Below are 12,672 nucleotides of genomic sequence, written 5' to 3' on the forward strand. Positions count from 1 at the left end.
ACAATTGCCCAGCTCTAGAGTACACACAAACTAGTATACAAAGACACAAGGAATTATCTCCAGTTTACTATAGATGAGAACACAGGAAATTTCTGCCAAGTCCTAAGTCATACACTGTCAAACTCCCACAGTTCCAGAGACTCCTACATAATCATATTACAGGCTTTCATTACATACAAATAAAATTATCCCACATCCCTGTATAAACATACAACCCAAGCTTCCATTAGATTCATAAATTTTCAACTCTCAGAATGCATCCAAATACACAGTCCTAGAAAATGTGTGTATAACTTCCCTTGCACCCTGATACACACATTAATGAAATTTAAACACAACTTCTGCGTGCCTTAGACTTAATGACTCAACACACTAAAATATGCAAATGTATTTACCAATACCTATTCAGCCCCGCATTGCTTAAGTATACGAATAGAGAATTACACAAACCCCATGCTTAAAAAAAAATCCCCTTTATATAGCTGACCCTTAGCATTCCCTGGGCCACAGGATCATTAGGATCTGTTCCTGAGTATTCTCTCATCTGGTCTCTTAACCTTCCCAGGCAAACTGAAAGGAAAACAGCATTTAAGGGACCAAAACAATTCCTAAAACCCACATGGCAAACTACATTAGATTTCAAAGTCTGAGAGTCATTTACAGAACTATGTTGTATCCTTGGGGGTTGAGAGAGCAGGAGTCCAACCCTTTCCAAAGGCTTTTGTGGTAGCTCTTTTCTCTCCAAATGCTGGGGTGAGTACTCTAACATATCCACATGTTGGGGAAACCACCTTTTCAGCCCCGACCTCCTCAAACATTGGGGTGCCACCTGGACTCTGCCTCTCTGGGGCAAAGGCTCTACCATCTCTGAACAGTGGGGTAGCGGCCAGAGTCTCCCCAATTCCCTGGGAATGTGCTCCACCCTCTTTGGGGCCTGGGGTGGCAATGCTCTTCTGGAGCATTGAGGCGGAAGGCCCACCCTCGACCTCCGGGGCAATCTCACCCTTTCCATGCATGTGGGCCACTCCCCTCTCCCAGTCCGAGACCACTTGACTCCAGACCTCAACCTCCATGGCTCTGTTGGGGATTTGGGTACGGCCAATTTTATTCTGGGCAGATGCTGCCTCTCCTTTTCTCTCATAGCTGCCCTCTTTGCCATTTCCTTTTCTTCTCCCGTAGAAGGGATATTAGTATGGACATAAGTTCAGACCAGGTATATAAACTGGGGTCTAAAGCGATTTAATTGATTGGGTAGCCTCGCTGGGCCTTTCATTAATGATTCTCACCCTCCTTTCCTTAGGATCCTCTGGAAACGGAAACTTTTGGATATCCCTCTTAACACTGTTTTAATTCTTTTCTTAACTGTTGGTGGGTTGTAACTGGTGGAGCAGTTACACCAACTGGCTCTTCGATTGCCTGGGGGCATAGACTGGTCCCACCGAATCTCTAGGCTTAAACGGTTCCTGCCCCAGTGGGGGAGGGGAAACATAAAGCGGGTGAATGCTTATTCCATGTTTTAGTTTCTAAAGGTTCTGGGGTTTTAACTTTTGTGGTATAAAAACTGGTCTCCTTTCCCTGCAGCCAGCACATGGCATAGTCAGATTCCTCCTTGGAAAAAGGTTTCTTTTTGTTAACATAACGCACGAGGTCAGCACAGAGCCAACCTTTATCTGCCCCAGATGTATTTTGGCCAGAATATATCCGACGGCAAAATGCTTTCTTTTATCTAAATGTAACAACAATATTTGATCATTTTTCTTTTGTTCTTTCCCTTGGTCCGATCACTTTCAGCCCAATGTTTCAACATGTTCCCCAATGGACTATTTAGATGAATGTTCCCAGGGGACCCTAAAGGTACCCCCTTCCCTTTATTTCTGGTTGGCCGACTGCCTCTGTTTCCCATTTTGAGTCTTGCCTTGGTGTCTTTCCCTGAGGATCAGCTTCAGGCTCATCAGAATGTCCCCATTCTGAGTCTTGTCTGGGTGTCCTTCCTTTAGGATCAGCTTCAGACTCTCAGAATGTTCCAGCCACCAAGGTAATACTTAATATTCCTTTTTTTGGTGTTGTTTACCTTGGTCTATGCATAGAGTTACCTGGTTGCTGTTGAGGCATGTTTTTCCTTCCCCTTTTCTTGTCCACAGTCGGCAGACCTAAGCGTCTGATTGTGGGTCTCACCAGCAGTCAGAGGTGGGCCCTCAGTGACGGAGTCTGAGACTGCTCAAACAGTGGGACGTGCCTTCCATTCTTCCATCCCAGGGGTCCCCCTCGATGCTTCGGATCCCGGATGAGCCCCCAAGTTGTTAGAAACAAGCATTATACCTTAAAAACGCTCACCCGGTTGTGGAGGAGTAAAGAATTTATTCACGATCTTACAAGAATGTATGCACAGCCAGAAACATGGCAGGCGTGTGCCCCCAAAAAAAGAACATGGCAACAGTTATATCCTACACCTAATATGCATGTTCCTCCTGTTTCCCCATTGGCTGGGTATTCCAGAGGTTACAGCCTATCTGAGAGTGCTAAGTAGCCTGTCTTTGAGATTTTGAATAGTACAGCCTATCTGAGAGAGCTCATCCAGTTTAAATTTCCTGCTGCGAGTTCCCACCTTTGATTGTAGCTAGCACCAACTCTGGGCTTACGTCAGGGGCTCTCTCCTTCCCTTTTACCATGGAGCCCGTTTGAGCCAGTCTTGTTTAGTTTCCATTTTCCCTACTCCATGTTGCTTTTATGTGAAAGCTGAACTTAACCCTTTCTTACAGTGGTCAGATGAGATTTGACCTTGCTTAGGTCTCACATTTATCTTCTTTTTACATAAAATGAGGCACTTATATTTTGTAAAGATTTTAATGATGTTAGTATAAACCTGGAAGGAACAATGAGGTGTGAATAAAGGAAAATTATTTTTAAGTGAGTTACTTGAAGGGTCTGGGGTAGCGAAGCCCCAAGACCAAAGAACATGTTAGGCGCAGAGTCAGACATGAATTTTATTAGGACTTACAGACAGGAGAAGATTTTTTTCTGGTGGTGACCATTCAGGATGTTAGCATTCCACAAAGGCAGGGGTGCAAGGGACAGCTTATAAGGGTTTAGGATAAAGACATTCCATAGGGAATGAGAACCAGTTTCACAGGGGTCTGGAGATTTGTTATCAACATTGATCAGGGGAGGGGCGTTTCAGTGCTTTGCAAGGCAAGTGGTTTATGATACCATCTGTAATTCTTTCCTCCTTGAGGAAGTCTGTTTAACTTCTGTCTGGATCATGTAGACAGCTATGTGCAGTGACTTACTTTCAATATGAAGGGGGAGCCTGGGTCCTGGGTCTCCACAGGTACTTCTCTAGGAGCTAAAGTAGAAAATATTGAGACAAGTGCCTGCCAACGGAAACAATGACATCTGTGAATTTGCTTTGACACATAATAACTTAACTGATGGCTCTTTCTCTTTTGATATGCAACTTTTAATAAAATAAGCAAAATGCATTGATTCTTACTTTGAGAAGTCCTTTCATCTGGTAAACTTCTCCCAAATCACAGATCTGCTACTGTTTTTTGATGTGTTAAAGGATAATGGTTGGTATTCATAGCCTTCCACTTGCTTGATGGAATGGTGAAGTGGAATCCTCCTTTGTAGTACAGTACCCTGAAGTGATTAAATGTATGGAGGCAGGAGAACCTGGGTTCAAGTCCTCCTGTTGCCACTTAACTGCTTTGAGCTCTTAGTCATCATCTTTAATTTCTTGAGTATAAAGAGAATTTATTAGCTCATGTCACTGGAAGGTTAAGTGTTGGGCTGGCTTCAGATGTGGTTCAGCTCAAGTAATGTATCAGGCAGGGCTCAGGTTTTCTTTTTCTCTTAGCACTGCTTTTCTTTCTGTTTACATTATTCTCAGTCAGGCTCTTACCACAAAAGAGCTCCAGTATTTTATTGTCTTTATAATTAGCAATCTTAGAGAAAAGAGCTGACACCCTCTTCCCCCCACATGTATACACACATATCTTCATCTATTCCAGTCCCAGAAAATGATTCTGACCAAACCTGGGTCTAGTCTGGGGGTGAGACTTCAGGCCAACTAGAAGCTTATACTCCCACCCATGTGAGGTAATTGAGCCTTACGATTGGCATCCCCATTAGAATCACGAGGCAGGGAGAAAAGGAAATTCTCAAAAGAAAGGGATGGGGATGCATGGAGGGTGTTAAGAAAGAAGAAAGTAAAAAGATCAGGTGTCCATTCTGTGACGATTATATGAGAGAAAGTGTATAAAGTGCCTCATACAGGGACTGGCACAAAATGAGTCCTCAATGCATGTGAGCCACTATTATCATTACTACAAAAATATGTAACTAAGGGGTGAGCTGATGATGAAACTGTATGTGTTGTCTGCAGTAAGATTGTTTGCACAGGTGCTGCCCCATCCTGTTGAAATGGGTGAAATTTATGATTGATCTTTGTTTCCCACATCATTCCAGTGATTTGTACATAGTAGGTACATAAACTTTTGTTGAATACATGCCTTCAAGAATGCATAAATAGTCTCAGGATGAAATGAGTATTTTTTCTATGTTATAGAGGGATATTCCCTCATCATTATGGGATTAAATGAGAAAGTAGCATTGACTCTGTGCTTATTTTTTCCAGTACTTCTTTTCATCTCCCCATTTTTCCTCTTGTTACATGGATCTGATGATTGTTGAGGATCAGATGAGATATATATGAGAAATCATAGTAAACAGGGAGCTCTATGAATATCATGATTTCTGATATATCATGTAATATGTAAAACCAAAGTGATTGGCAGGTTGAATTAGCAGAGATCCCAAATTCAAGTCTTATTAGGCCATAGGTTTGTTTTTTAATCATTTATTTCTTTTTACTTTTTCATCATTTACTTTTGAATAGTTAATATATACACATGGTGTTAAAAAAAAAAAAAGTCAAAAGGCTCAGAAAAGAATGTACAAAAAAAAGTAAATTTCCTTCCTGTCTCTGTTCCCTAATCTACTTTCTCTTTGCAGCAGTACACCCATAGTTTCTTCTGTGTCTTTCCAGAGGTATCCATACATATTCAAGCCAAAACATGGGTGTACGTGTATGTATACACACAATGTTTTACATAAATTATGACATAAGTATTATTCTGCAATTTCCTTTTTGTCACATAGCAACATATCTTGGAGGTGCTTCCATATCAGTTCATAAAGTTCTCTGTGGTGTTTTTATATTTTTTAATTGCACGCTTTTAAAGCCAGAACCACTCTATGTTGTCGTATACTTGCTGACTTATCTGCTTTTCCCAAAGGCATTTAAGTTTGCAACCCCTGGCTTGAATGCACACTACGGTTGTGTAGCCTAGAATGAAGATCTGTCATAATTATTTTATGTATGGTGTAATAACATTTGCTTTAATCATTTTATTTTCAGTTTTGATGAAACAAGAACAAGGAGAAGAGATTGACTTGTCTTCAGTTCCATCTTTGTCTGTGCCTCATCCTGCCCAGACCCAGAGGCCTTCCTCAGATCCAGGGCACCCACCTGATAGTGTACTGTCCACACAGAGAAGCTTGGTTTGTTCCATCCAGCAAGCATATGCAAACATGGTAACCTCATCCCATCTGCCACAGTTGCAGTGTAGGGATGAGAGTGCTGGTAAAGAACAGCCTATGAGACCTTCTTCGGTTGTGCACCAGGCTTTTCAGGTCACACCAATGCCTCCTTCCTATCAGGCTATGCAAACTAATGAGTACAATGGACCAACTTGTCTTCCTATTAATGCTGCCTCTAGTCAAGAATTTGATCCAATTTTGTTTCAGCGGGATGCAACTGTTCCTAGTTTAATAAATCTTGGCTGTCAACCACTGTCATCCATACCATTTCATTCTTCAAATTCAGGCTCAACAGGACATCTTTTAGCACACACACCTCATTCTGTGCAGACGCTGCCTCATCTTCAGTCAATGGGATACCATTGTTCAAATGCAGGACAAAGGTCTCTTTCTTCTCCAGCCGCGGACCAGGTCACAGGGCAGCCTTCCCCTCAATTACAGGTCATTACATATGGTCCTTCACATTCAGGGTCTGCTGCTACTTCCCCAGCAGCCTCTCATCCCCTGGCCAGTTCACCACTTTCTGGGCCTCCATCTCCTCAGCTGCAGCCTATGCCTTACCAATCTCCTAGCTCAGGAACTGCCTCATCACCGTCTCCAACCACCAGAATGCATTCTGGACAACATTCAACTCAAGCACAAAGTACAGGCACAGGAGGTCTTTCTGCACCTTCATCCTTAATATGTCACAGTTTGTGTGATCCAGCTTCATTTCCACCTGATGGGGCAACTGTGAGCATTAAACCTGAACCTGAAGAGCGGGAACCTAACTTTGCAGCCATTGGACTACAGGACATCACTTTAGATGATGGTAAGTTCATCTTTCTGTTCTTGAACCAGTAAGGATCCAGGAACTTTCTTAACCAAGAGTCTTGGGACAGTTACTGTAGACTGCTTATTAGCATGTGATTTGGGTTTTTTAAGTAAGTTGCTGTTATTATTTGTGTTAATACATGTATGGCTTTAAGGATAGGTAAGAAAATCTATGCTTTCAAGTCTTATTTTGCCACTTAGCACTAATATCTTTGCTGAATAGGGCTTTTTTTTTTTCCCAAAAAAATATAGTGAGGTCATATTATCTAGAGAATGAAATTTAAGGGTGTTAGTTCAGTAAACACTGTTGAATGCCATACATTTGCCAGGCAGGGAGTTAGGTACTGGAAATACCAGGAATGTGGTAAGACAGAGTTCCTGTCCTTGAGGAGATTCACACTAGTAAAGAACCTGCTCCCCAGTGTAGAAAAATAATTTTAGATCAGCCATCTTCCTTTTACAGCTTTATAGAGGCTGCGTTCACTTTTTATTTGCAAAGCTGGTTTAAAATCCCAAATCCCAGACTCAAGGAGAAAGGGAGGTGAATAAGATGTGGCACTCTGTATCCCGGGGCTTTGCCGTCAGACAGTACAAGACTGTTACACCATGCAGTGGGTCTGAATCACTATAACTAAAGTATAAAAAAAGCACATTAGGAGATCAACAGAGAGGTGTGACAGATTCATAGGAAAGATTGGGCAAGGTTTTCTTGAGGAAGTGACATTTGAGCTGAGTCCTACAGGATGAGTAAGTATGTTCTCAGTAAATGATGATTGGAGGATAAATCAGACAATATAAGCAGAGACATAGAGATTTGTCTGGGAAAGCATGACTGGCTTGAGGGTAAACATTTTAGTAGATGGCTTTGAAAATTGTATAGGGATGTGCCAGGTCATTGATATGTAAACTGAAACAATGCCTTCAATTTGTATAGATTTTCCTGTTTGTTGTATAATTTATTCTTTACTGATTCTCTGTCTCTGAGGTAGATAGTGACTAATTTTTATCAAGTTGCAATTTTTGAGGATTACCCAACTAATAAGCAGCAGAGCTGAGATTGGAAATTATTTTTTCTGTCCAGTCTTTTTCCTTGCAGCACTAGAGCTGCCTTCCAGCAAGAGTGGTTAGATCTCTGCTTAAAGGGAATCCCTCAAGCTTTTTAAAAAAATTCTTGCAGAATAGTGGAACACCATACATATTAAGTGTTAAGTACGAAGTAATTTCCACTCTTCAACCAGAGGACACAAATAATTTTTTAAAAGTTGCACTATCCAAGTTAAATATATCCAAGTAATTGTTGTTAATCCTATTTCTATTTTATATCTGTTTCCCCTTTTAACCAAATTAAACATTAGAACACAAATGAAATGTGCTTTTTATTTTTTGAAGTTTATAAGTAAGATTGAGTCTGTCAGGAATCATTCATGTGTTAGTTGACTGTTGGTTTTAGAAGTGTGGACATTAACATCGTATTTTTTATTATAAATTTAGTGATATTTAATAGGGAAGATATCAGTACATCTCAACTCAGAAATTCAAGAGTTCTAGAGCAGAAATACTCTTAATACAGCTCCCTCACTTTATGGATAAAGAACCTGAATTTTACATAGCCTCTTGTATTCGTTCTATGGTCACATAATGAGTTAATGACAGAGTAGAGACTAAAACTCGAAGTCTTCTGACTTCTAATTCATTACTCTGGGAGTTTTTCCAATATCTTTAATCATGTTTCTAATCAGCCTCTGGGATGACGCTTTAGCATGGGTCTAGAACAAAGAGAATAGGTGAAAGAGAATGACATTTTCTCCATAGAGCTTTGGTTTGTGAGAGGAGCCAGGTCAATTTTAAGATTATGAATACTCAGAATTAAATGAAGTTTTAAGGGCTGTCTAATACCTATTGCACCCTCCTCTTTCATGCTGGAGTTCACAGTCTTATATCCCTGATGATACTATATTCCTGTGTGTGCCTTCCTCTCCAACTTCTTTGGAGCATCTTCAGGTCTTTTGAGTTCCAGCTGCCCTTGTTTCATGTGGCTCTGATGCCTCTGGAATCATGCAGAACAAATCTAATCTTCAGTAACCGACCTTCAGTTGTGTGAAACTCTGATCTTTTTCCATTCTTAAAAACTTTCCAGCAACTTTACCTTTCTCTTACCAGCATGGCAGTTCCCCTCTGTTTCAACCCTGCTGCTTGAGTTCCTTTTCATAGCCAGCTTAGAGTGGATTAGGACTGTCATCTTCCTTGTTCAGAAGACTTTATTAAAATGGCCTGAGGACAGGGGACTTTCTTTTCTCCCCCATCATGCTTGATTTAGTGAGTCCTAAGTATTCCTAAGTTACATACTCCTACCCATACTTGGGTTTTTGAATTTGGATTTTTTGGAATCAAAATCTAAAGCTGGAACCTGGGAAGATGGCAGACTGGTGAGCTGTATGTTTTAGTTACTCCTCCAGGAAAGTAGGTAGAAAGCCAGGAACTGCGTGGACTGGACACCACAGAGCAATCTGTCTTTGGGCATACTTCATACAACACTCATGAAAATGTCGAACTGCTGAGATCAGCGAAATCTGTAAGTTTTTGCGGCCAGGGGACCTGCGCCCCTCCCTGCCAGGCTCAGTCCCGTGGGAGGAGGGGCTGTCAGCTCCGGGAAGGAGAAGGGAGAACTGCAGTGGCAGCCCTTATCGGAAACTCATTCTACTGATCCAAACTCCAACCATAGATAGACTGAGACCAGACACCAGAGAATCTGAGAGCAGCCAGCCCAGCAGAGAGGAGACAGGCATACAAAGAAAAAAACAACACGAAAAACTCCAAAATAAAAGCAGAGGATTTTTGGAGTTCTGGTGAACACAGAAAGGGGAAGGGCGGAGCTCAGGCCCTAAGGCGCATATGCAAATCCCGAAGAAAAGCTGATCTCTCTGCCCTGTGGACCTTTCCTTAATGGCCCTGGTTGCTTTGTCTATTAGCATTTCAATAACCCATTAGATCTCTGAGGAGGGCCCTTTTTTTTTTTTTTTTTTTTAAATCCTTTTTTCTTTTTCTAAAACAATTACTCTAAGAAGCCCAATACAGAAAGCTTCAAAGACTTTCAATTTGGGCACGTCAAGTCAAGAGCAGAACTAAGAGAGCTCTGAGACAAAAGGCAATAATCCAGTGGCTGAGAAAATTCACTAAACACCACAACTTCCCAAGAAAAGGGGGGTGTCCGCTCACAGCCACCATCCTGGTGGACAGGAAACACTCCTGCCCATCGCCAGCCCCATAGCCCAGAGCTGCCCCAGACAACCCAGTGTGACGGAAGTGCTTCAAATAACAGGCACACACCACAAAACTGGGCGTGGACATTAGCCTTCCCTGCAACCTCAGCTGATTGTCCCAGAGTTGGGAAGGTGGAGCAGTGTGAATTAACAAAGCCCCATTCAGCCATCATTTCAGCAGACTGGGAGCCTCCCTACACAGCCCAGCAGCCCAGAACTGCCCTGGGGGGACGGCACTCACCTGTGACATAGCACAGTCATCCGTCAACAGAGGACCCGGGGTGCACAGCCTGGAAGAGGGGCCCACTTGCAAGTCTCAGGAGCCATACTCCAATACCAAGGACTTGTGGGTCAGTGGCAGAGACAAACTGTGGCAGGACTGAACTGAAGGATTAGACTATTGCAGCAGCTTTAAAACTCTAGGATCACCAGGGAGATTTGATTGTTTGGGCCACCCCCCCTCCCCGACTGCCCAGAAACACGCCCCACATACAGGGCAGGCAACACCAACTACACACGCAAGCTTGGTACACCAATTGGGCCCCACAAGACTCACTCCCCCACTCACCAAAAAGGCTAAGCAAGGGAGAACTGGCTTGTGGAGAACAGGTGGCTCGTGGACGCCACCTGCTGGTTAGTTAGAGAAAGTGTACTCCACGAAGCTGTAGATCTGATAAATTAGAGATAAGGACTTCCATAGGTCTACAAACCCTAAAAGAACCCTATCAAGTTCAGCAAATGCCACGAGGCCAAAAACAACAGAAAATTATAAAGCATATGAAAAAACCAGACGATATGGATAACCCAAGCCCAAGCACCCAAATCAAAAGACCAGAAGAGACACAGCACCTAGAGCAGCTTCAAAGAACTAAAGATGAACAATGAGACCATAGTACGGGATATAAAGGAAATCAAGAAGACTCTAGAAGAGCATAAAGAAGACATTGCAAGACTAAATAAAAAAATGGATGATCTTATGGAAATTAAAGAAACTGTTGACCAAATGAAAAAGATTCTGGGCACTCATAGTACAAGACTAGAGGAAATTGAACAACGAATCAGTGACCTGGAAGATGACAGAATGGAAAATGAAAGCATAAAAGAAAGAATGGGGAAAAAAATTGAAAAAATCGAAATGGACCTCAGGGATATGATAGATAATATGAAACGTCCAAATATAAGACTCATTGGTGTCCCAGAAGGGGAAGAAAAGGGTAAAGGTCTAGGAAGAGTATTCAAAGAAATTGTTGGGGAAAACTTCCCAAATCTTCTAAACAACATAAATACACAAATCATAAATGCTCAGCGAACTTCAAATAGAATAAATCCAAATAAACCCACTCCGAGACATATACTGATCACACTGTCAAACACAGAAGAGAAGGAGCAAGTTCTGAAAGCAGCAAGAGAAAAGCAATTCACCACATACAAAGGAAACAGCATAAGACTAAGTAGTGACTACTCAGCAGCCACCATGGAGGCGAGAAGGCAGTGGCACGATATATTTAAAATTCTGAGTGAGAAAAATTTCCAGCCAAGAATACTTTATCCAGCAAAGCTCTCCTTCAAATTTGAGGGAGAGCTTAAATTTTTCACAGACAAACAAATGCTGAGAGAATTTGCTAACAAGAGACCTGCCCTACTGGAGATACTAAAGGGAGCCCTACAGACAGAGAAACAAAGAAAGGACAGAGAGACTTGGAGAAAGGTTCAGTACTAAAGAGATTCGGTATGGGTACAATAAAGGATATTAATAGACAGAGGGGAAAAACATGACAAACATAAACCAAAGGATAAGATGGCTGATTCAAGAAATGCCTTCACGGTTATAACGTTGAATGTAAATGGATTAAACTCCCCAATTAAAAGATATAGATTCGCAGAATGGATCAAAAAAAATGAACCATCAATATGTTGCATACAAGAGACTCATCTTAGACACAGGGACACAAAGAAACTGAAAGTGAAAGGATGGAAAAAAATATTTCATGCAAGCTCCAGCCAAAAGAAAGCAGGTGTAGCAATATTAATCTCAGATAAAATAGACTTTAAATGCAGGGATGTTTTGAGAGACAAAGAAGGCCACTACATACTAATAAAAGGGGCAATTCAGCAAGAAGAAATAACAATCGTAAATGTCTATGCACCCAATCAAGGTGCCACAAAATACATGAGAGAAACACTGGCAAAACTAAAGGAAGCAATTGATGTTTCCACAATAATTGTGGGAGACTTCAACACATCACTCTCTCCTATAGATAGATCAACCAGACAGAAGACCAATAAGGAAATTGAAAACCTAAACAATCTGATAAATGAATTAGATTTAACAGACATATACAGGACATTACATCCCAAATCACCAGGATACACATACTTTTCTAGTGCTCACGGAACTTTCTCCAGAATAGATCATATGCTGGGACATAAAACAAGCCTCAATAAATTTAAAAAGATTGAAATTATTCAAAGCACATTCTCTGACCACAATGGAATACAATTAGAAGTCAATAACCATCAGAGACTTAGAAAACTCACAAATACCTGGAGGTTAAACAACACACTCTTAAACAATCAGTGGGTTAAAGAAGAAATAGCAAGAGAAATTGCTAAATATATAGAGACGAATGAAAATGAGAACACAACATACCAAAACCTATGGGATGCAGCAAAAGCAGTGCTAAGGGGGAAATTTATAGCACTAAACGCATATATTAAAAAGGAAGAAAGAGCCAAAATCAAAGAACTAATGGATCAACTGAAGAAGCTAGAAAATGAACAGCAAACCAATCCTAAACCAAGTAGAAGAAAAGAAATAACAAGGATTAAAGCAGAAATAAATGACATAGAGAACAAAAAAACAATAGAGAGGATAAATATCACCAAAAGTTGGTTCTTTGAGAAGATCAACAAGATTGACAAGCCCCTAGCTAGACTGACAAAATCAAAAAGAGAGAAGACCCATATAAACAAAATAATGAATGAAAAAGGTGACATA

The 12,672-nt window shown here is 41.2% G+C and overlaps 2 protein-coding genes across 7 annotated transcripts in view; one reads left to right on the plus strand and one right to left on the minus strand.

The window, feature by feature from the left end:
* NFATC3 (nuclear factor of activated T cells 3) overlaps positions 1-12,672 on the plus strand; it is a 163,622-nt gene that overhangs the window by 123,092 nt on the left and 27,858 nt on the right. For 2 of the 3 annotated variants that reach the window (XM_037815881.1, XM_037815882.1), the window contains exon 9: positions 5,420-6,412. In XM_037815881.1, the coding sequence (XP_037671809.1) occupies positions 5,420-6,412 (993 nt within the window). The remainder of the gene's footprint in view (positions 1-5,419; positions 6,413-12,672) is intronic. The other variant, XM_037815883.1, reaches the window with a different exon arrangement.
* Positions 1-12,672, minus strand: part of ESRP2 (epithelial splicing regulatory protein 2) — a 71,780-nt gene that overhangs the window by 21,867 nt on the left and 37,241 nt on the right. Inside the window, exon 17 of one of the 4 annotated variants that reach the window (XM_037815887.1) lies at positions 2,807-3,371. The exons of 1 other annotated variant lie outside the window; for it this stretch is intronic. The gene's annotated coding sequence lies outside the window, so the exon portion shown is untranslated. Of the gene's footprint in view, positions 1-2,806; positions 3,372-3,620; positions 3,640-12,672 lie in introns of those variants that run through there. 2 more of the 4 variants (XM_037815889.1, XM_037815888.1) reach the window with 2 other exon arrangements.

This window comes from Choloepus didactylus, chromosome 22, assembly GCF_015220235.1.
Source record: "Choloepus didactylus isolate mChoDid1 chromosome 22, mChoDid1.pri, whole genome shotgun sequence".
Classification (NCBI taxonomy): Eukaryota; Metazoa; Chordata; class Mammalia; order Pilosa; family Megalonychidae; genus Choloepus; species Choloepus didactylus.